The 25,302-nt window shown below is 33.2% G+C and overlaps 1 protein-coding gene and 1 pseudogene across 1 annotated transcript in view; one reads left to right on the forward strand and one right to left on the reverse strand.

Annotated features, from left to right (window-relative positions):
* Positions 1–25,093, forward strand: part of LOC111717060 (uncharacterized) — a gene marked incomplete at its 3' end in the record, with an annotated part of 37,827 nt that extends 12,734 nt beyond the window's left edge. The window contains exons 7-18 of the mRNA XM_023492578.1: positions 2,536–2,574; positions 2,633–2,670; positions 2,740–2,806; positions 7,152–7,239; positions 7,304–7,382; positions 8,357–8,426; positions 8,955–8,976; positions 9,384–9,472; positions 24,202–24,258; positions 24,655–24,741; positions 24,879–24,971; positions 25,022–25,093. Of these exons, the coding sequence (XP_023348346.1) occupies positions 2,536–2,574; positions 2,633–2,670; positions 2,740–2,806; positions 7,152–7,239; positions 7,304–7,382; positions 8,357–8,426; positions 8,955–8,976; positions 9,384–9,472; positions 24,202–24,258; positions 24,655–24,741; positions 24,879–24,971; positions 25,022–25,093 (801 nt within the window). The remainder of the gene's footprint in view (positions 1–2,535; positions 2,575–2,632; positions 2,671–2,739; positions 2,807–7,151; positions 7,240–7,303; positions 7,383–8,356; positions 8,427–8,954; positions 8,977–9,383; positions 9,473–24,201; positions 24,259–24,654; positions 24,742–24,878; positions 24,972–25,021) is intronic.
* Positions 17,054–17,150, reverse strand: LOC111717062 (uncharacterized; annotated as a pseudogene).
* Positions 25,094–25,302: the final 209 nt, after the last annotated feature.

Here is a 25,302-nt window from a genome sequence, read left to right on the forward strand (position 1 = left end):
GCCCTCTAGTTTTTTGGTGTGAAGTTGGGACATTTCATAGAGAGACATTTCATGGATAGTACATTTCATAGACAGGACATTTCATAGACAGGACACTTCATTTATAGGATATTTCAAAGACAGGATATTTCATAGACAGGACACTTCATATATAGGATATTTCATAGAATGAGAAATTCACAGCTAGGACATTTCATTCATGACAGAAAATTTCATTTATACGATATTTCATAGAATAAGAAACTAATGGATAGAACACTTCATAGAAGACACTTCACAGCTAGACCATTTTATAGACAGGACATTTGATAGACATGACATTTTGTAGAATAAGAAATTCATAGACAAGACATTTCATTAATTAATAAATTCATAGATGGGACATTTCGTAGATAGGATATTTCATAGAAAAAGAAATTCATAGATAGGACATTTCATGGAAGACATTTCATACACAGGATATTTCATGGATTAGACATTTCATAGAAGGCATTTCATACAAGACATTTCAATAGGATATTTCATGGAATAAGAAATTCATAGATAGGACATTTCATGGACATGACACTTCATAGATAGGACATTTCATAGAAAAAGAAATTCATAGATAGGACATTTTATAGAAGGCATTTCATATACAAGACATTTCATTAGGGTTTCCATTCGCAAAACTTTTGCACAATTTTGCAGAACGAAACGCAAAATTTTTCTTTCTTTGCGCATCAGTTTTGCGCGAAAAAACAACAATTTGCGCAATCATTCGCAAAAGTCATTTCGCGCAAAATTGCCTTATTCCGCTTTTGCGAAACTTAAGTTTTGCGCAATTCCGCAACTAGAGTTTTGCGCAATTCCGCAATTTCGTTAAAATCAAACGGTTGGTGACGGTGTGTGTTTCTTATAATTCAATTCTGGAAGAATCTTGTTTTGGAATGTCTTCCTATTGATCACTTTTAAATAATTGACCAATGACACTTAAGAAGAGTTCAAATCTCACAATTTTCTCGACAATTTTAGTTTTGGACATGCATATTTCCTAAAAGTGGATTCTTCAAGCATTGGTTACTTTCTTGCATTATTTTATATGAGATTAAAAAGATTTCAGAAATTTGATTAAAAAAATTTAAGAATAAGGGTCACTTGAAATTATTTAATAGGATTAAAATATTGGCAAGTTTCACACTCTCTAATTTCTATTTTATTAATTTTGGTCCCTTAATTTAAACTTTTTGTATCTGGAAGTAACCAATTGAGTGTAGTATAATCGTTATCCTACTCGCATGTTAATATTTTTTTTTATGTATGGAATAAATCTTCAGTTGTTTAATTCTAAGCTTAGAATATAAATTTTTGACAATTTGCCTAAAAAGTTACATTTTGAGTAAAACTTGCAGTTTTGCGCAAATTGCGCCAAAAAATTGCGGTTTTGCGCAAAAAAAATTGCGCTAAACTAAAATTTCGTTTCATGCGCAACTTTCGCAAAAAATATTTCCGGTTTTGCGCAAATTGCGCAAAAAAAATAGCGCAAAACCCATTGCGTTTCATGTGCAAAAATAGCCCAAAAGTTCGAATAAAAAATTGCACGAAAATAGCGCAAACTTAATTTTGCGCAAAAAAATTAGCCATTTCGTGGAAACCCTACATTTCATAGAAGGCATTTCATACACAAGGCATTTCATAGAATTAGAAATTCATAGCTAGGACATTTCATAGACAGGACTTTCAGAGATATAGACATTTCATAGAATTAGAAATTCATAGATATGAAATTTTATAGAAGACATTTTATTTACAAGATATTTCATAAATAGGATATTTCATAGAATAAGAAATTCAAAGCTAGGACTTTTCATGGAAGACATTTCATAGACAGGATATTTCATAGATAGGACATTTCATAGATAGGACATTTTATAGAAGAAGAGGTTTAAAGCAAATGTTGCTGAAAAATCCTGAACTTAGAGGTTGAAAGCAAAAAGTTGCCGAAAAATTTTAAAACCAGTGGTGGAAAGAAAACATCTTTCATGAAAAATTATTTTCCATGGTGATTGAAAGCAACCCAGTGCAAGTAGTTAAAAGGAAAAAAGTTGCAGAAAAATCTTTAACCCAGCGGTTGAAAGCAAAAAATTGTGTTCAACTACTAAAAAAGTTTTAAAATGTGAATATAAATATGAAAGAAAAAAGCAACAAATTTATTGATTGAACAAATTTTAAGTTTGAGAAAAAAAGGCACATTTCTTATTCTGAACTGCGTAGAGTCTCAACCGCTCATTCAACCGCTCCCGCTGAGTTTTTTTTTCTCCAAAGTATATATCATTCCAACATAGTTCAGGTTTACAGATATAGTGTTATGACAATATTTATTACACCTATTTATATTAATGTAAAGGTTTTACCTTCCAAAATGTGCCATTTTCCAGAGCAGAAACTTCCCTAAGGTTAGTGAAGGCCATCAGAGGCGCCCCAGGCTGAAAGCAATGCTGCAAGGATGGGCCAAGTGTTTAATTTTTAACATTCATATGACATTTTTTATTTTAGTTTCCCGGAAAAATTTCAAGTGCATACAATATTTTAAAGGTAAATTTTCATTTTAAATTTATCCCCTAAAATATGTTCTTAAATAATAACAATGAAGGTTTTTGACATTTTCACCTGGATTGCGATTCTAATCAGGTTAAATCCTTTATTTTAATTTCAAAACAAAACTCTAACAATTTTTTGCAATTTTAATATTTAATTTAGCTTAATTTTTGCAACAATTGTTCTTCTTTTCTTGTCTAATCTGTTGAAAACCCTTGGATTTAATCAGGTGAGCGGAAGTAAAAAAATAATTTGCAATAAAAGTTGTTTTTATTTTTTTCATAAATGTTATACATTTTTAGAGTTCAATGAGAAAGCTATTAATGCGGAATAGGGTTTCCAACGTAATAGATTATTCACTTACACAAAATTACATGCAGTAATGCGAAATAATTTTCATTTCATGTAATTTCGCAGGATTTTGTGTAGTTGGCAAAACTTCAATTTGGCGAAATTAGGGCGTAATTTCGCGTAATTTCTACAACGTTATTTTGCAAAATTTTATAATAATTATGTGTAATTAGCGAAACTTTAATTTTGCAAAATTATCCCATAATTTTGCATAATTTCTATGAAAGGAATTTCGGGAAATGTTGCAATAATTTCGCCTAATTAGCGAAACCTTCATATAAACCAGCCTACAGGAGAACATCTTAACCTTTCTGGACATGAACTCTATACCATCTAAAAATTAGCGTACTAGAGAAGGTTTGCAGGACCTTGGGAGAAGTTTACTTAAAGTACAAGAATCTTAATACTTTAGAGATTTTATGACTGATCTCACAGGAATGAACAGAAAAAAATTGTTTTGTTTTTTTAAATTGTAAACTGTAATTCAGTATTTTTAAGAAAAAAAAAGTATTTTTATTTCCAATTCTTTAAAAGATTTAAATACCCCTCCTCAGACAAGTCGCCTCCCCCCTGATTTACGTAAAAGTTTGTTAATTAGATCGACCCCCAACCACCACTTTATACACTTGACATTTAAACTAGTTTGTTTTTAATCTTCATTTGACAGACACAATCTCAAGGAATAATAATTGTCTTTAAACATTTTTAAAAAATGAATATTTGCAAATTATCTTTTTTCCATCTTATGATCTGAGTTCATTTCCATGTGTCCATTTGACAGCCCATTAAAATTTTTTTCAATAATCTTTTATGTTTGTTTATTTTCTTGTGGTTTTTAACATCAATTTTGATGTTTGATATAACGTTATAACTGACAAGGATCAACCTAGACAGAAATATATTTTCATTAAAATTAGGAACCAACATCTACCTTTTTTCTCTACAGAGGTTTGGTCCATCACAATAAACAAATTTTAATTGAATTTAAAATTATCTAAATTATCCAATCAGATTGGAAATGGTTGTATCGCACATTTCCTTACACATATTTTACCGCTGTATTCATTTCTGAGAACTTATATTGTAATTCTCTAAATACAGAATGGTTTCGCAATACGTAATTTGTCATAATTATGCCCTAATTTCGCGAAACAAGACTTTCTATTATATACGTAATAAGCATGTAATTTTTCGTAGTGCTTCTCCGTAAGTGATATAAAGTGTTACATAATTACGACTGGAAACCCTAATGCTGAATATTATTGTTCATTTACAGAGAAAATTTAGTAATTAGCAAGAGAGTTTTGACACGGTCTAGAGACATTTTAGAACTCTAAATTCAGGGCAGTTGAGTAGTAAACATCTCTCTGTAAGAGTGTTTTAGGCAGTTTTCACACTGCTTTGTCAATTCAAGGCTTACACACAATTTTAAAGTACATTCATAGAAATCTGGAAGATTCTAGATATAATCTGGCTTTCGCCAATCTTGTGGCGAAAATGGGGCCAAAACCCAAAAAATCCTTGGATAATTCTTTAAATACTTCCCTGGACGAAATGGATAGTGAGACCACTGTAAAGGAACAAGTCAGTCATCAAGGCTTTCTTTATAAAGATTCAAGGTCTGGGAAAATGATTCTAGTTGATGGGATTTTAGGATCAATGTTTTATGCTTTTGATAGAGTTGCTGATAAGACCTGTGTTCTGGATACACTTAGTCGAGAGTTCTCCTTGGAACAGATGAAGAACTCTAGATCAAATTTTTATCAAGCTTTTCAACTGCAGGATACAGAGGGAAATATCCAAGAAAAACGTAAGATATCTACCATTTTTCTAGATCTGTGGGAAAAGATATCGAAAATTGATAAAGCTGGGCATGGAAATGTTGTGGTGACAGTTCCTTTCAATTTCCAAATACCCAAGTTTTTGACAAATAGTGAGTTTAGTGTCAAGGCATCTCAGGACACCTCAAATGCAATGATGGATGAGAGAATGTCAGCAATAGAGAAGAAGATGGAGTTACTGCAATGTATCTGGGATAAGGTCAATGCCAATCCTGCACCAAGTTTTGCTGCAAAATCTTACAGTGCGGTAACTAGAGGTAATGATGATTATAGTGGTACAGGGGCAAGACCAAAGAATCTTACAGTCCCCCTAAGAGCAGGAATAGGTAGAGAACGATCTCCCAGTGTAAAGAGAGGATTAAATGATGGAATAAACTCTCAAAACAAAAGAAGGAATGTAGGGAAGCCAGTTGTCTCTGGTACAAGAACTCAAGAGAAAATTAGAAAAATTAAATCCCCTCCGGCTGATATTTTCTGTTATGGTATTCCTAAAGGTACCACCAAACAGGATATTGTGGATGACTTAGAAGAAGCTGATATTAAGATAACAGTTGGCGATATTGTGCAGATGTCTAAACCAAATGAAACATCAAATGTTATTAGCTTTAAAATCTCTGTTCCAGCTAAAGATCTTGAGAAAGCCTTGGATCCCACTGTGTGGCCCTTGTGAGTACGTGTCCGTGAATTTATCCATTATAGGAAGCGGTATTCTGATAGAAATGGAACCACAAGTGTATCAGATTCTGATAAAAATGGAACCAAGAGTGTAGAGAAGAATAGTGCTACTGGTGGCGCAACAACAGTACAATGATGGATACAGCTAGTACTTTGTGCTTAACTAGCTATAATAGTAGGAGTATGGGAATTGATAAACAGAACTTTATAAGTTTGCTATCTTGGTTCTCAGACATTTTATGCATTCATGATAAATATTTTATGTAGTGATTAAAAATCAATGTTTTCTATTTGTGCATAATTTTGCGTATTTTTTCTCTTTTCTTTTGGAAACCTGTATTTTCAAAAAAAATTTATTTAAACAAATTTAAACTACACCATTTATATATGTATTTATATCTTTGTGTGTGAATAAATCTTTATAATATAAATTGTCCCAGCACATCAAAGGACAATTAAGAGATTTAAAATGCAAAACCAATTTCAAATTGCACCATTGAAACCAAAATATCTTTTTAGATATTATATTTTAACTTTTTAAATCATATTCTACATGTGCTAAAAGTAAATTTTAATATTGATAGGTAAACTTGTAATGCATGTGGAAGTTACATATATTTATTTTTATTTCACTAAATTTTGAAGAATTGTGGGTAATGAAAGAAACTTCAAAGATGCACAATTTTAACCTTTTTAGATCAAGAAAAATTACAGCTTATTCAATAAATTTAAATTTTATGAATTAATTCCTCATTTTGTGAATTTTACAACTTTAATTTTGGAAATTTTTTTACAAAATTTAAGACTAAAAACTGGCTTTAGGGGTGGGCAATTTCCCGGGGGTTAAAAGCTGCATCATGGCTGACCCCTTTATCTGGTCCTGGTGGATGAAGAGATAGTCCAGGAGTCTGAAACCAATCAGTATTTAAGGACAACAGCAGAGCAGCAAGATGTCAACCCAACTTAAAAGAGTTGGGTAATTGGGAGTATCCTAAAAGATTAGCCAACTAAATTAATCAAAAGATACTGTTGCATATTTTATTTTTAATGCTAAAAACTAAAACATTAAGCCAATTGTAAAGTAAAGTGAGCCCTGCAAGATGAGGGTATAGGCAGGACTGAATGTACATTCTAAAACTTTTTAAAAAAATACTCATACTCAGACAATGCTTCCTGGTTCAGTTCCAGGTCTGCTCAAATATTCTTGAACTTCAGAGCTTAAAGTTCTACCCAGAGGCTAGCAACAATCAGCCTTAATCTGTTATTGTTTCCCGCTGCCATGTGTATACTAAAGATTTTCTAAACATTATTGTATCCAACAAGAAAACCTGAAACATTAATTAACTGGTTCCTTTGATTTCCTTACTCAGACAGATTTAACAATTTCACAACATATCTTATAAACATAGGGACAACATACAAAAAAATATATCCATGTTCATAGTTAATAGGAAATAATAAGAAGGTAATTTTGAAAATTGAGTAAAAAAATATCTTTGATGATATGTAAGTTTTGAGCCAATTCTTCCATGTTGAGGCATTTCCAAGTTGAGCCGTTTCCCTAGCACTGGCAAAGACACATACTAAAATAGAGCAGACTCTAACAATTAAAAAAATAGATCAGCAGTCTATGCATTGATGGTCTACATCTAAATCTTTGTAATGATTTAAACTGATTGAGCTAATGATCAACTTGTGCACTTTCAGCCAGATCACGTTATGATAGCATTGCTGCCACTGTCCTTACTGAATGCAGAGGGAATGCCGGACTGGTTTTTGTTCCACAATAAACGAAGTAAAACAAGATTTATTGTATTTTTAAGATTTTGGAAAAAACTTTTAATTTTAATTTCATTTAGTACTTTCTGGAAGTGTATTGGTTTTAACTTGGGCTTTAGCTTCAACGTTACTAACTTTTGCTTTTTCTAGCAATCTTAGGCAAAATTTTGAAAAAAAAATATGTTCTAATTGTTGAATTTTCAAAATTAACAATTATGGATATTTATTTCTGGTACAAATTTATCATTTTTGGGAAAAGTTAAAGTGCTGCACATGAATTTTCTCAAACGTTTTAACTTAAAGAGCTCCTTATTTGTCTTTTACTCAATAATTAAATGTTAATTTTGAATTTTTAACATGAGGACTAACAATATTAAATAAAAACCATAATATAGTTGTTTTTTGCTCTTGGCAGGGAAAACCTGCCTATAGTAGCTCCCAGCTTTACAGTTAGAATTGCTCATGACTCATCTACAGGGAAGTAGCGAAACAATGAAGGAGTTTGGATTCTCTTCTCTCTTCCCCTCTTTCACCAGGAAAAAAACAACTCCATCTTAAGCTTTTCTCTGGCTCAACAGGTCAGCTGAAAGAAGGAACACAGAAGTAACCCCTGATAGATACAAGCCATTCACAATGATACAGGTTTTTTACTTGGAAAACTTTCAGGACTGGACTACTGTGGAAGAAAACCTCATGATGGGGCTTTAAGGCTTCCAACTCCCCATTTTGAATAAACAGTGCAGCTAGGGGTTTTCTTAATTCTGCATAAGCTAGATAGACTTTTAAATAAGGGAAAGAAGGGATCTTCTTCTGAAATTCCTCACTCTCTTCCTCCTCCAAACTTCCTTATCTCTTTCTTTTCTGCTCCACAACTAAATATCACAAGAACTACTTGGAGAGGCCTCAAAATGTTGAAAATGTCCCAGTCAGGATAATTAAATGCTGAAAGCACCTTAATCAAACTGTGTGAGCATTCCTGGTTAATGCAAAAAATTCTTGAACTGAATCAGTAATAAGTCAGATAAAAAGAACACACAAAATCATAAACTTACATGTGTTAACAAAAGTTCAGAAAAATAGGAAATTAATTATTAAACAATATGCAAACAATTTTGAATAATTTTGTGACCAAGGGCAATAGTACTGTCACCTGCTACTGGTGTTCCACTTGAAAAATCATCTGAAATTGTTGAAAGAGGAATGGTGAGTTAAAGAATTCTAACAGTATTAGAATGCAAATTTGGACATTAGAAAATTCATAACCATCTGCATGTCAGTGGGTTAACAATAATATAATGTTTACAGCCATATTTGTGCTAAAAACGTTAGATAAAATTTTTTTTTTAAACCAACAATTTTTACAGACATCCTTTGCTCAATGAACCAAACCCAGAAATTAACTGCTGGTAACCCAGTCTGTCCCAACCCCAGTAGCGCAAAAGTCATAATCTTTCATTTGTTCATTGTTCCTGGTAAACCCATTTCAGTAAAATTTTTTGTACTGTAACATCATTCTTTCAGTAAAAAATTCGAATTATTTCTTTGTTCCATAAAAAGTGGTTTTTTTTTTCACAAAAACGATGCCAATGCACCTGTGAACTGTTTCCTATATTATGCAAATAAATAAAAGAGGAGAACAAACAACTCCAAAAAACATTTATTTTTGAAACTGAAAAAACACAGATTTAGCCAAACCATTCATAAATGAAATAAATAGATACATTTATTTAGTACATTATCATGGAAGAAGTGGGTAAGATGCTTAGCAAAAATTGATATCCTTCTTTTGAATCTATCATGTTAACAATCAATACCAAACAAATAATAAATTATTATTATCTTACAGGGATTGTTAATGAATTATAAGTTACCCTTAGTGCAAAAATGACAATGTCAATTTACAACTGGTACCCTTAAAACATGCTGTGGAAGATATTGTTACTTTTTTATGCATAATTTATGCTTAAATGGTACCAATGTGAATCAGGCATTGCCACGAAGAGTCTCTAAAATTTTTGCCGACAGTCCTTTTAAGTTGGTCAGACTATTTATCCGTATAAGTGAATTAAGTCAGCCAGTGGCAATAAAAAGTAAACTGTGGTCTATATTTAAATGATTATTGATTCAAAAGATAAATCATTGTTGCATGTATCTATAAAGCTAGAAGTTACTGGTCTAACTACTTCTTGTTATCTCCAAATCCAGATCAAGTCAAGCTGATGGAAACTGTTGTCTTTATCAATTCTACGGTAATTATTCATTTTCCATTAACAGCAAAACCACACATTTTTAAATCATTGATGAACAAAAATGAAAAAAAGAAATTTTTATGTTTGTTAATTTTTCTGCTAAAAATTGCATGAAACTTACAAGAAAAAAGGTTATATGTTTTATTGAATTTTTACATGTGTTTGAAGGTTTTAAGTGTTGTTGGGAAAATGAAATAAACACCCAGCCAGACCCCAAGTTGGGGTTACAACTCCTTGATTTCACTTCAAGTCAGGGGGGGTTAAGACTGCTGAGGAAGGGGCAATACAGCTAAAGAGAAAATGGTAAAAAGACCCTTAAGGCAAGAGTGAAGTCCTACCTCAATGACATCCATATCATATTTCTAATGGGTTCTCATCTGTCCTTGTCACCAGATGCCAGCAGTAGTATTTTAAACTCTTTGACTCCCCACCCCCCTCCCCCAGACCTTACTTAATTAGGATGTCTAGATATTGGTGTCACATCGGGGGCAATACACAAGGTCCCCCCCTAAAAATAAAACATTATTTAGGGAATAGGGAGGGGGGGGGGGGAACCCTTGTATATGTCCCTAGCTTGACACGGACTGGTGAAGACCCTGTCATGGTATGCCATATAAAAATCAAATAAATTTATTAAAAAAAAATATTTCTAAAAACATATTATTAATTTGATTGAAATTATCGTATACCAAACTTATGTATTGACATGTAAAACATAATAAAATAATATGAATTACTAAAAATTATGGTTATTGAGAACACATTTTTGAATATCTGCCTCTACAGCCAATTTGGAGATCTTGTGCAAAACTAACAAATACCTCTTATCTCAGTACCTTCAACCAATGCGAAGCTATCCCTAGCTATGGCTGGGTGCGTTCCTTGTGGAACAATTGTTCTTTCCCAAGAACGAACGGAACAATCAAGAACGATCCCATTATTCCGAAAAAAAAACAATGCTTAGAACTCGTTCTTTAAAATATTGGAATGATTAGTAAAGGAACGGAACGGGAATTGCTTGAAAAGAACAGTTAAAATCGTAACGGGTTCTTATTATTAAGAACTTGTTCTAAGTTGGGAGTGCATTTTAAGTCTAGAATGTGTTCTAAATCCTCTAGAAATAGTTAAAGATTTTTTTATTTAATCACCTGACCCCCCCCCCTCCCCCCCCCTTTAAACCCGCCATCCCCCCCATCCCCAGGTTTCAGTTTAACTTCTGTATATATCGTACATATTAAGGATATTAGAACTCCCTCCCCTTCCCCCCTCCTCACAAAATTGTACATTGCTCAGCTCAGAAATTATCTAAGCTTATTCTTTTAACTCTAAATTTTAAATATATAATTTAAAGTATTATTACGGCTGTGAGGAACTTTTTATTAAAAATGGTAATTTTTTTACTTTTTAACCAACTCTTTTCTATAAAACTTTTTTTCTTGGATGGAATTGTTCATTACTAAGAACGAAAGAGGGGTGGAAACATTCTTGAATAAGAACAGAACAAGAGGGATGCAACCGTTCTTCAACTAAGAACGCCAAGAACGAAATGGAACAGGAAGACTGTTCTTCTACTCAGAACGGAACGGATGGAACGGAACCAGAACGGAAAGATAATAAAAAGTGGAACGAGAACGGAACGATTTAGCTGAAGGCCCTTGTTCTAGAATGGAACGGAACGATTTTAAAAAAATCGGAACATGCCCAGCCCTATCCCTAGCATCATGTTCAGGTTTCAGGCTAAAGGAACTTTCAGTTGGCATCCTGGGCTGTTTTTAGATTCTATAAACAAACACTACATATTCCCGAGCTCTAATTATTGATCATAGGTTTTAATTTTTGACAAATAATCAATTATATTCCTGTCATATGCTCAACTATGATTATTGTCAAATATCAGACTGGTTGGAAGGAAAATTGGTCTCCAGATCATGGCTGCCAAATATCGGCCCTGAGGACATCCTGATCTCTCTCTGGAGCAGGGTGCACATTTGCACCTCTGATTATTTGCAAACCCTCAGCTGCCCTTCTGTAACTCCTGTTCTTGTTGCAGGGGTTTTCATTCTGAGAAATATCTCCCCACTAAAACTGCATTTTCATGCTTAGGTACTCTAATCTTTTCTATATTGAAGCTAGAGTGTTACGCAATGTTATTGTCTTGTTCTACAGCTCCTCGCCCCTGAGTTCTTCATGCAAAATATTTTTCATATTTCATACTTCATAATTCATATTTCATAATTCATAATTCATATTTCATATTTCATAATTCATAATTCATATTTCATATTTCATATTTCATATTTCATATTTCATAATTCATATTTCATATTTCATATTTTTAATCAACTACAAAGCACAAGATAATACAAATAAAAAATCACAAATTACTTTGTAGTTTGGACCAGCCTAACCAGAGGTGGTTGTTTTGATTGGTTGGCCCATTATAAGCAAATAAGAATTGTAAATAAATAGATGGATGTAAACTGTACACTGTACAGTGTACATTTTAAACAAAACACTGTTGATAAATTCGGAATAAGGTAAGGAGGGGGTGAAAAAGTATAAGGGAAAGGGTGGGTACTCAGTGGAAGGGTTGTAACAGAGGGAAACATTTTTTAACTTTAATAATTATTTTTTTTTTATTTTACAATATTTTTAAATATTTACATGATATCAGATGGAAATACTTTGAGATTTCTATATTTCTTGTTCTTCATTTTTATCTTGTTAGTCCATCCTTCAATCGTACTTTGGCTAATTTTGAAAATAAAAAGAAAGAATTTAGTTGGATGTCCTTGCAGTTTGCAGTGTTACAAGTAAGAACTATTTTTAAATGATCTTAATTTTTTTCTGAGCCATGAATTTGAAATTGCTGAGTATCTAGTATTCTTTTTTTCTGAACTCTGTCTACTCTTGCATAAGATTTTTTCTGAACTCTGGATTGAATATTTTTTTTCTGGTCACACATCTGTTTTCTGTTCTTTTCTTTTAGATCTACACATTCTAATCCCTTGTAGACAAGGGAAAAATGCATTTTGACACATATTTCTGATTCATACTATTCTTTAATTTGATATCTTGGCGCCAGAAATATCAATATAAGTATAATAGAAGGATATCATATGTCAGGAGTAGATATCAGATGTGTTTGCAGTTTTAATATTTTTTTCTGATCTAGGAACATCTTGACTCAACTTCTCTAATGTGTGGTGCAGTCTCAGCAGCAATTAAATACACTGTTTGAAGGTTTCTACATAGGGTAGAATAATTTTAGAAGGGGGGGTGGATGTCTCCTTCTCTTCCCCAATGTTGTCTATATTCACTGTCGGAAAATATGACAGTGTACAGCTTGACACTAGTGATTCCCTTCCATTTTTTCCTTTTCCTGTTTGATTTTATTTTTTTACTGTTCTTTATTTTCTTCTTTTTTCTTGTTTAGCTTGTTTTTGCACTTTAAGATCTTTCCAAATAGTCCTTTTAAAATCCGAGTTGTGGAAAAATTAGGAGATTTGTAGGAAGAAGGGTTGAGTAAAAAACCAGTATTATTGTGCATGTATACCTATCAGGGGCTAAATTACTTCTTAAATCTCCAGAGAACACAGATAACACAGAACCAGAAAGGAAAGTTTCAATCTATGTTTATTTCTTGCTTCCCCTGTAGTATACTAGATGGGCAACTAAACACAGCGCTCTCCCGGTTGTAGGGCTGGGAACCATATAGGATAGGTCCTTTCTATCTGAAGTCAATCAGGCAACTGACAGAGGGAAACATATATTATTTGAATCATGTTTATGAATTACAGGGTGAAGAAGATAGCAAAGACTAAGTTTATCCACATGAAAAACAGTTATTTTTTTTTACAGATATAACTTGCATATCTATCTAAATAGTTTTTGAAGGTTTTTCTTTTAAACAGTTTTGCAGACTTAGTTTCTTTAAGCTCTAATTCAATCAATTCCATAATTTTGGAAATAAAGCAGAAGGAAAACATTCTAACGTTTTAAAAAGAACCTGCTCTAGTTAATATGATTTTGTTCTATTTGGTTCAGCTAAAGAATTAAACTTTTAAAACATATTCTACTTGATAGTCCCAATTCATCAATTTTGAGTCCAACAAATTTCAAGTATTTATTTGAACAGTCAGTTTTTATTGTAGCAGCTGAGCAAAATGTTGATTTTGCGAACTCAGAACCTTTATCTTGACTCTATATTTGTACAGATTCTGTTGAGAAATCTAATTTTAACCTGATGCTAAAGTAAAGGGGCCCAGTTCATTCACATGAAATTCTATTTTTGACTTAGGATTTCCAGGATGAGGGGAGCAGGTCAACATACACCTGATCTACCAACAGTTGATGACGAACCTTCATTTTATGTGTGTATACAAGAAAGGATGAGATTGTGAGTCAAAAACTCGATCTTAAACATCATTTCTCCTCAACATTAGTATCAGTATCAACCTCATTCTTATGAATTACTGTTCAATAAATTATTTATGCCTTATATTGATTAATACTCACATTGAATGAACTCAGATAAGTCCTTTAGACTGGAGAAAATATATCTCCCTATTTTGTATTCTTTCATTTACAACACTATTCTTTCTAGAATCTCATTACCAATTTTTAATTTGCAGTTCTTAGGATCAAAATGCATACTTTTATTCCTAAATATCATAAACTTTGTTTTGGAGACATTTAATGTTAAATGGTTTGCCTTACGCCATGCAGCTGCCTGTTTTACTTCAAAGTTGGCATCAATTACTAAAGTTTTGTTATGTGGAGTGATTTTTAAAAACTAGTGTCGTCAGCAAATAGTTTAGTAAAAAAAGACGTTGCTAATGGCAAATCGTTTTTGAATATGAGAAATAGTAGGGTTCCAAGAACACTTCCCTGGGGAACACCACATACAACTGTTTCTTCTTTAGAAAAAATACCATTTATACATACATATTGAGTCCTATTGCATAGGTAGTTTTGAAACCAGGTGTTAGCTACATTTGTAAAACCGTATTACTCAAGTTTTTTAAAAGAATATTTAAGTCACAACAGTTAAAATCTTTCTTTAGATTAAAAATATTCCCAGTGTATATTCTGGTTGAGGTTTATTAATATTAAGTTCATGAGCCACCTGCTGCAGGTATTCTTTGTCAGGCAGAACGCCTAAGTGTTCAGCAAGTAACTTAAGACGTTGATGATTGGCCATAGTTCTCTCCTTCCTTCCTGTATTTTTGATGCAGATCCTTCCCAATTGCATTCAACAATGGGATTCTTCTACACTCTGTCTTGATAAAGGCATCTATTACTTTCCAAACATTTGGATGCTGACCAATCTGACTATTCCAAACTTGATTAAAACACTCGAGGCTGTTCCATCTGCTGAAACAGTTGACCATTGATTCCACAATTTTATTGCAAACAATGGCTGCCGACGACTCTTATTTCCACTCCTGGTTGTAGACTTATTTCCTATCCAGGTTCTGGTGAAGTAGTCTCCAAACACTTCTAGTTCCCGGGAAACTTCCAACCATTCTTCATCCCCAACCTCCTCATCTAGGTTGTTCTCCACAGAGGTCAATATTTGTTCTTCATAGAACATGATCACTTGTTCAACAGGAACATATGATAATGCATACATTTTGTACAGAACCTCCTGGAACTTGGCATTATGACAAAAGAAACTTTGAAGACCCTTGTCTTTGATCTGATTCCATATTGCTGCACGAAAGTGAAATTGGCAACCAGTGTGTGCAGTCTCTGGGAACACTAAACCAATTGCATTGATAACAGATTGTTCAAAGTCTGTTATAATAGTTGTGGGTTTTGTATCGTCAGGAGCAACCTAGACAAAGTGTATTAGACAAAATGTTACTATATGAAAATGTACTATACAAAATGTTACTGATCCAAAAAAAGGTAGATCAATATTTTTGTAATTTTGGTGCTACAGAGGGTTGAAAAAAGTTCCAAAGAAGGTAAAACAAAAATTAAAGTATCACACATCCATTTATTAGAAAAATATTTTACTAAAAATCTTATAATTTTTATTTATTAAAAGTCAAAATATTTCTCCGTTAGGCCTGTTTAGTGTTACAGCATTGGTGGATCACATCATCTTGTACTCTGCCTGGAAGTTCAGTTGAAAATTCTTCTGCAATGCCTGCTGATGAGAACTTGATTGACTTGCCTCATCAAATCCAGGATGAAGTTGAGCTCTTCTTCAAGGGACTGCCGGTTAGGGGGGGGGGGGCTTGTCTGAAGTTTTGAACTTTGGTGAAACTGACAGATGGTGCAGGTTAACTTCTCTACCTAGGAAAATTTGTGAAGGACTGCATAAAGAAGAATGATGTTAAGTTGCATTGTATGCTAAGATTAAAGTTGGTAAGCTTTTTTCCCAGTCATTTTCACCATTTGCTTTTTTTGCTTTCAAAAGTGCCCACAACGTTCTGTGAAATCTTTCTACAGGGTTTGACTGATGATTGTAGCTTGTACCAACTTTAATCCTTACATTCAACAAAGTCATCATAAAAATAATTGAATTGTTACAAAATTCAAGTCCTTGATCACTCCTAATTGTTTGTGGTGCTCTGTACAGGCTAATCCGGTGTTTCATAATTGTTGTGCAGACTGTTTTAGCTGATTTGTCCAGAAAAGGCACTGCAGAATCATTTCTAGAAAATTTGCCCATGTGTGTTTAAATATATTTATTATTTACAGATAATGTTAAGGGAACGAGGTCCATGCACAAAAGGTCATTGACTTTTTTGGCCTGTCCTGGAAGGGTTCCACATTTTTCAAATTAATTTCTCTATGAAAACAGTATTCTGTGAACAAGAGAGCTGAACCCTTGCACCATCCAGGCCAGTAGAAAACTTTTTGTACCTGCTGCATTGTGTGTTGTACTCCCCAGTGTTTGAGTGCATGTACCCAACAAACATAATCCCGTGGAGAACACATGATTTTCTGGTGTTTTTGATACAAGTGGCCCATAAAAATGTCGTGAAAATTCACATGTTGTCGAGGTGAATGTCGACGATTTGATCACAGGTCTAGGGTGGAGTTTTTGCGTGGCAGGAACCTGTGATTTAAAAGTAATTATCATGCTGTGCACTGGGGTTTTCAGCAAAGTTTTGAACTAGTCATACAGGTCGCAAAAAAAGCCTGTAAATATCTTGTGCTAAACAGAAGAGATATAAACATCTCGGGGAATTATCCTGTGTACCCTATTTACCAAATTTCGAAAATTATTCGAAAATTACAAGTATTTTTGGGTCATAATTAGTAAAATTTATGCAAATGAAATTCATAAATTTTACGTAGAAATGATCCCATTTTTGCACAAAATTTTCGAATAAAATCCTGTAAAATTTACTAAATATTTTTAGTATACTTTGCGTAAAATTTACCTGAATATTTTGAATTTTTTTTTGAAATTTTCTGAAAAAATTGCTTAAATATTTAGTAGATTTTTCTAAAATTATCTGTAAAATTTTCTTAAATATTTTATTCAATTTCGAGAGAATTTATCACACTTAATATTTCCTGTTGCAGGGCAAAAAAGTTACTTTATCACCCTCTGAACAGGCCATGTGTCTCATCATCATGGCTGAGTAAGGTTTCAAGTTTCAGACAGCAAACTTGTCAATCATACTACAGAAATGATCCTGTGAAGTATAATCATAATTGTACCAACTTGCTCTGAGCATTTAAAGATTCAACCCCCCTCACGATTCTGTGAGTAATATTAAACAAATAATTAAGTTTATTAAAGCTTTATGTAAATTGGAAAATATTATGAAGAAAAATTTGTAAAAACGTAAGTACATTCATTAATACATAGGTTTTAAACTAGCACTACAAGAGCCATCCAGTGGCATCTAATGTAGTTTCATTAAAATGGAAGTATTTTCATTGTGATTTCACAAATTATCAACCTATCAGTTTACTTTCTTCATTTTCGAAGTTATTGGAAGAGCTGGTTTCTCGTCAAATGTTCAGATTTATAGATAAATATAATATCTTATATTCTCACCAATATGGATTTAGACCCAAACATGACACCTCACATCCACTTTTACAATTCTTAGATAAAATTTACCAAGGTTTGAAAAAGGATGAATCTGAATATACATTGGGAGTATTTTTAGATCTAAAAAAACCCTTTGATACTGTTGACTTTGAAATACTTTTAGGAAAGCTGAATCATTATGGATTTAGAGATATCACTAACGAATGGTTTAGAAATTATTTAACAAACAGAACACAATACGTAAATTTAGGAGAATTTGAGTCATCTCTTAAAAAGATTTTATGTGGTGTACCTCAAGGGTCGGTTTCAGGGCCAATACTCTTTTTACTGTATATAAATGACCTTCCTAATTGTACATCTTTTTTCACTTTTCTTTTTGATGATGATACAGGTTTCCTTAAATCCTCCAGTAATCTACATCAACTTGTTTTAGTCTGCTAATGTAGAGTCTCTAAATCAGCATGTTGGTTTCAAGCAAACAAACTTACGCTTAATGTTCTAAAACTAAATTTATTTTGTTTAGAAAAAAAAAGTATGCCTTTTGATGATCAACAATACAAATTAATGATTGGGGACGAAACTATCGAAAGAATAGGGTTAGGTTGTAGAGAAAAATATTTTAAATTTATTATATTATAAAGATTTATTCACACACAAAGATATAAATACATATATAAATGGTGTAGTTAGGTTGTAGGAGTTAGATTTGATGAGTTTCTAAAATGGGATTTTCAATTAGAACACATATGTGCTAAAATTTCAAGTGCGATATTTGCACTAAGAAATGTAAAACATATCCTTCCTTTGAGAATTAGAAAATTAATATATGATAGTCTTATTAAAAGTCAACTAGAGTATGGTATTTTTTCTTGGGGTCCGTCAGTAAATAGTAGATTAGGTAAATTATCTACTCTTCCGAAAAAAAGCTCTACGAGATTTAGCAGATAAAGGTTATGCTGCACATGCAGATCCTTTTTTTCTGAAACTTCAAATTCTAAAAATAAAAGACATGATCAAATTTAATTCTTCTGTTTTTATGTTTAAATATATGAATGGCAAACTTCCATTATCTTTTAATGAAATGTTTTTAGCGTTAGCAGAACCAAACAGAACGAAAAGTTATAAATTAGAATTAGTTAACAATAAATATCTAAAAAGTTTTCCTACGGTTTTTCTTCCAAGGTTTTTCCTACATTTTGTTGTTTGATTCAAAAACTAGATCACAATTCAAGTCGCAAAAAATCATAGATAAATCTCTAGTTACAAAGTCAGAAGGCTTCTTTGGCCTTAAGGAGGGAGAAAATGCGGGAATAGGGGAGGAAATGGTATAAGGAGAGGGGGAAATGGATTATAGTGTCCAGAATTGAGTTTCCCGACCCAATGATACCAAATGTTTTGTACAGAACAGTACTTACCTATTATTCTGTATAGAATACTAAATACTTACTAATTGTTCTATAGAGAACACTAAATACTTACCAACTGTTCTATATAGAACACTAAATACTTACTAATCGTTCTGTAGAGAACACTAAATACTTACCAAATGTTTTGTAGAGAACAGAACTTACCTATTATTCTGTATAAAATACTAAATACTTACTAATTGTTCTGTAGAGAACAGGGGAGGATACAGGATTTAAGTGAGGGGGGTGGGGCAAGATTTTTTAGGAACAAAAAAATTAATAATTAGGAACAAAAAACCGTGCTGGAGGCGAAAATTTTTTTTGACTTAAAAGACTCAAAAAGAGTCAAAATTAATGACTAAAGACTAAAAAACTAGATTTTTAAGTTTTAGGAACAAAGTTAAAGGAATAGAACAGGAATTTAGGAACAATTAAAAGATTGTTCAGGAATTAGGAACAAAAATAAAGGATTAGGACAGGAACTTAGGAACAATTAAAAGATTGTTCAGGAATTAGGATCAAAATTAAAGGATTCGGACAGGGATTTAGGACAAGAAAAAGATTGTTCAGGAATTAGGAACAAAAAAAAAGGATTAGGACAGGGATTTAGGAACAATAAAAAGATTGTTCAGGAATTAGGAACCAAAATATAGGATTAGGACAGGGATTTAAGGTGGGTCGGACACAGTATTAGGAACAGGAACAATAATAGGAACATTAGCAATTTAAGAACAAAAAGAAATTACTAGTTATACTTAAATGCATGAAAATTAGGAACAATATTAGAATTTTGATAAATGAGTATTGATTAAGGAACATTACTAGATATGAACAATATTATAACTTAAGTCTAGTTTCTTACAAATTTCTAATTCTAAATTTATCGTTAACAATAACACTTATCAAATTGGGAAAATGTTTTGCCTCGAAATCTCAGGGGGGGGGGGCTACACCCCTCCCTGAATCTGTCAGGGGGTGGCGAATGTCCCCCCGCCCCCCCTGTATCCGCCCCTGGTAGAGAAAACTAAATACTTACCAAATGTTTTGTATAGAAAAGTACTTACCTATTATTATGTAGAGAACAGTATAAACTTACCTATGATTCAGTAGAGAACAGTATATACTTACCTATTATTCTGTTTAGAACACTAAATACTTACTAATTGTTCTGTAGAGAACACTGAATACTTACCAAGTGTTTTGTATAGAACAGAACTTTTTTATTATTCTGTAGAGAACATTATATACTTAGCTATGATATTGTATAGAACACTAAATACTTACCAATTGTTCTGTATAGAACACCAAAATACAATTAATTAAACACTTTAATATTAACTATCTATCTATCTATCTATTCATACTTAAATTCACAAATATTTATATGAAATATTTTAAAAAACCCAAAACTATAACCCTGTCAGGGCTCAATAATATAACAATCTCAATTAAAAGTCAAGAGATAAAATACTGAAAGTCATAAATGCAAGAAAGTTTGAAAACATATAACGAATAGATGTGGCACATTGCAAATATAAGATTGTCTTTGTATTTATGTTGGTAAAACTTGGAAATTAAAGACACAGTTTTGCCGAAAAAATAAACTCATTAATATGCGTTAGTTTCACTCGTGTCAAACACGCCATGAAAAAACGAGATAGACATGAGCATAAATGACAGGAAATTAACTCAAACATTCCAACATTTTCCCCTTTTTTTAATTTACAAGATTATCGTGTTCAATATGTGAGGAGGGTTTGTGAAAAGCTCACATGATTTATTTCTCAGTTCTCCACCAGGCAGATCTCATCAAAAACCTGTGTTTTGTTTTGAAAATTTGACAATCTTAATAATATGGGTATCCATTAAACCAGCTTGAAAACCGGAGTTCAAAACAATTTACAGAATTAAAAAATATTGAAATTTGGGCAAGTTATGTTCAAAAATTGATTTTTTCTTTGGATAAATTTCATTATAGTACTAATGACAACTAGCCTGCAGGCTACCAGGATTGATGGCAGTGCTCCTGGTGGTTGATTTAGGAACTAGTTTTAAACGCAAATTGATTGGCTTTGGTCGTCTCACAATATGCTAGTTACAATGTCATCTTTATTACTATTACTATTCTTATTATTATTATTATTATTATTATTATTATTATTATTATTATTATTATTATTATTATTGTTATTATTATTATTGTTATTATTATTATTATTATTATTATTATTATTATTATTATTATTATTATTATTATTATTATTATTNCAGCAGTTAAGCAAGTCTCCACTAACTCTTCTATGAGGAAGAGTCCCTCAGCAGTTAAGCAAGTCTCCACTAACTCCTAAATATGAAGAGTCCCTCAGTGGTTAAGCAAGTCTCTACAAAGCTCCTGGAGTCATTACATTGACCCGTGTACGAGCCCACCGTGTAGCTTGCTGCATCACCTCAATTCTCTGGATGACCCGGAGTTCCCTGAGTCTATTTAATTCATCTATGATCTCTAGAGATCCATTGGGTGGTTCTGAGCGATCTAAAGGGTAAGGCAGCCATCCAAAGTATTCCCCTGTTTCTGAGTTGTGTTTCTAAGTCTTCTAAGTCTGAGGTATCCTTGGTAGGTCCTTCTAAAAGATTCCCTTGCCCTATGATCGCCATCTTGGATTTGATCAAAACATACAACTTCACTAGACTCAGATTGTGGTGAACTGTCCCTTAACCAGGGTAACATGTCTTCCAGGTTCCTTTGTAAGGTATCTGCTACAATTCTGGCGTCTGTCCTCAATTGAGCAATTGTCTCCTGGAAGGTGGGGGAAGAAGGTATGATGGAAGGTTCCAATATGTTCGGGGAGTCCCTCAGGGGTTCATCTCGTTCAGGATCTGAGTCTATCAGATCATGTGTTGTGGATAATTCCAATATGTCCGGAGAGTCCCTCAGGATTTCATCTAGTTCAGGGTCTGAGTCTATCATATCCACTGGTGCAATTATTCCAATAAAGGTGAGATCCTCCCAGTGATCCAGAATCCTCCAGTTCTCTCTATCAGATCTGGGGCTCGATATATCCCATCTTCATAGATCCTCATGATCTCCTCTTCACCTGGGGTCATGGGCCTGTATTGATCCTCTGAGTGTGTAGGTAGTTGAACCAGCTGTATAGAGGTGGAACTACATCTCTCTGATTCTCTGGTCTGTTCTACAGCTCCAGTGTTGCTAACCATAGAAACATCTGGAGTATCAGAGTATGTGGGTAGTTGGACCAGCTGTACTGAGGTGGAGCCACACTGCTCTGTTCCTATCCTCTGTTCTACAGTTCCAATGTTTCTAACCATAGAAACATCTGGAATATTAGAGCGTGTGGGTAGTTGAACTAGCTGTACTGAGGTAGAACCACACTGCTCTGTTTCTAATCTATTTATTTCATCCATTGTATCTGTCCCATCTAGGATATCCATCTAATCTGTCATAAACCTGAGTATCAGACTCATTAATGGTTTATTGTTGTATTCTTCTGTATTCTGTATTCCTGAAGATATACTAGGGAAATCAAGATCAATCCTTGTCCCTCATCTTTGAGGGTTAATACAAGACTTCACTCTCATTCCCAGTACCAGTTCATAATTTACCCAAACCTCTCATCTTGTGTATAATATCTATCTCTCAAGGTCTTGAATAAGTGGGTTTAACATTATACATTTTATTGGTACAAATATATCTGTTAATATCTATTTATATTAAATCATATTTCATATATCTGTAGAGTTCTGCAGTGGTAAAACCAGTCTCCACTAGCTCTTAAATAGAAGAGTTCCTCAGTAGTTAAGCAAGTCTCCACTAACTCTTCTATGAGGAAGAGTCCCTCAGCAGTTAAGCAAGTCTCCACTAACTCTTCTATGAGGAAGAGTCCCTCAGCAGTTAAGCAAGTCTCCACTAACTCTTCTTATATAGAAGAGTCCCTCAGCAGTTAAGCAAGTCTCCACTAATTCTTCTATGAGGAAGAGTCCCTCAGCAGTTAAGCAAGTCTCCACTAACTCTTCTATGAGGAAGAGTCCCTCAGCAGTTAAGCAAGTCTCTACAAAGCTCCTGGAGTCATTACACTGACTCGTGTACGAGCCCACCGTGTAGCTTGCTGCATCACCTCAATTCTCTGGATGACCCGGAGTTCCCTGAGTCTATTCAATTCATCTATGATCTCTAGAGATCCATTTGGTGGTTCTGACCGATCTAAGGGTAAGGCAGCCATTCAAAGTATTCCCCTGTTTCTGAGTTGTGTTTCTAAGTTCTCAATCCGTCTTCTAAGTCTGAGGTATCCTTGGTAGGTCCTTCTAAAAGATTCCCTTGCCCTATGATCGCCATCTTGGAGTTGATCAAAACATACAACTTCACTAGACTCAGATTGTGGTGAACTGTCCCTTAACCAGGGTAACATGTCTTCCAGGTTCCTTTGTAAGGTATCTGCTACAATTCTGGCGTCTGTCCTCAATTGAGCAATTGTCTCCTGGAAGGTGGGGGAAGAAGGTATGATGGAAGGTTCCAATATGTTCGGGGAGTCCCTCAGGGGTTCATCTCGTTCAGGATCTGAGTCTATCAGATCCTGTGTTGTGGATAATTCCAATATGTCCGGAGAGTCCCTCAGGAGTTCATCTATTTCAGGGTCTGAGTCTATCATATCCACTGGTGCAATTACGGCGGACTCCAGTGATCCTCCCAGTGATCCAGAATTCTCCAGTTCTCTCTATCAGATCTGGGGCTCGATATATCCCATCTTCATAGATTCTCATGATCTCCTCTTCACCTGGGGTCATGGGCCTGTATTGATCCTCTGAGTGTGTAGGTAGTTGAACCAGCTGTATAGAGGTGGAACTACATCTCTCTGATTCTCTGGTCTGTTCTANCTCCTATTCCTATTATTAGTATTATTATTCTTACTATTACTATTATTATTCTTATTATTATTATTATTCTTACCATTACTATTAATATTATTATTTTTATGTTCCAATTCTTTATTTCAATGAAAGCATAGTTCACGGATTAAAAGATTAAGACTTCATCCTGGCTTAAATAAAGACTGTAAAACTGAGGAAGGAATTGCACTGACTTGATTAAAAATGTTTTAATGGTTATTTCTGAAATTGCATATTTTTTGCAAATATTGAATAAAAAAGAACAACTTAGTGAATTTGGGGGATGCCAAAGTTCATCTTGAAGGCCTCCTAGGTCTGGCTGGTTATAGCAAATTATAGAACAATTCTGTTACATCAAGAGTTTTATCAATGTAAGACAATGAATTATGTCCTAGATTGAGGCAGTGAAACAGACATATTATGATAAAAATGCTGTTCTTCTTGGTGCCCGGGTAAAACATTTTAGAATTGAACTGTTACATACTTTTCATATGAATAGAAATAATCAGATTAGGTCCTCTAAAAATGTTTATTCTTATATATGCAGTGGAAAACCAAATTTGCATGCAAAACACAGAATTTGTGTTTTTCAATTCAGCTGGAAACCCTATCTCTCTGAAATTTGACTATTTAAGAAATTCAATAGCAAAATAATTTCCTCAAAACATTTTTAATGATCTAAAAGTCTGCTTAAAGCTTCTAATTGTTTTTTTTTGTTATTTTTTTATCTTGTTTGAGTTCAGAGGCCCACTAAATGGGTTAATTTTGGAGTTTAACAATCATGGGTTAATGGGCAACTATAAAAATTAAAGCCTGATGGATAATGGGCAAAAAAAAATGTATTTTAGGGGTATGTAGAAGGATCATTAAAAGAGAACCAAGAATTTCTAGAGATTCTATTGAAAACTAAGGAACCTCCTTTTTACTATGGAGAGGTATATTAAATCCTTGTTTATTGTGAACCTGGAAGCAAGAGGTTTTTAATTCTTAATATCCGTATATGCATTTTTGTATAGTGCTTTTATCATTAATCTTTATTTTAATTATTTTAGAATACTTCAAATTATCTTAGGAACAACTTTGGCCCTTTTATGGTTTTTGGCTTACTCAAAAGAATTCGATATGGTCTGAACGTATATATAATCATCTATTAATTTGTGAGCAGGTAAGGTTAAACTAACTTTTGAGAAAATATAACATTCATCAATTATTAAGGCTAAATTAGATTCTAAAGTATGGAATACTATGTTTAAAGGATTGATATTTGAGGAATATTCTACAAATTTGGTAAAAATTTCATTACAAAACTTTAATTACAAAAAATAATTCTCAATTAAAGATAGTGATGTCGTTCAGGGCTTGACACTTTCTTGATTTTTGACCCAAGAATTTTTTTTACATCCCAAGAAATATGCATATGAATAGGAACAGGAATACTCTACTAGGGGTGGGAACGTGCCGACTTTTTTAAAATTTGGACACTCACATCAAAAAAA

This window comes from Eurytemora carolleeae, unplaced genomic scaffold, assembly GCF_000591075.1.
Source record: "Eurytemora carolleeae unplaced genomic scaffold, Eaff_2.0 scaffold1789, whole genome shotgun sequence".
Taxonomy (NCBI): domain Eukaryota; kingdom Metazoa; phylum Arthropoda; class Copepoda; order Calanoida; family Temoridae; genus Eurytemora; species Eurytemora carolleeae.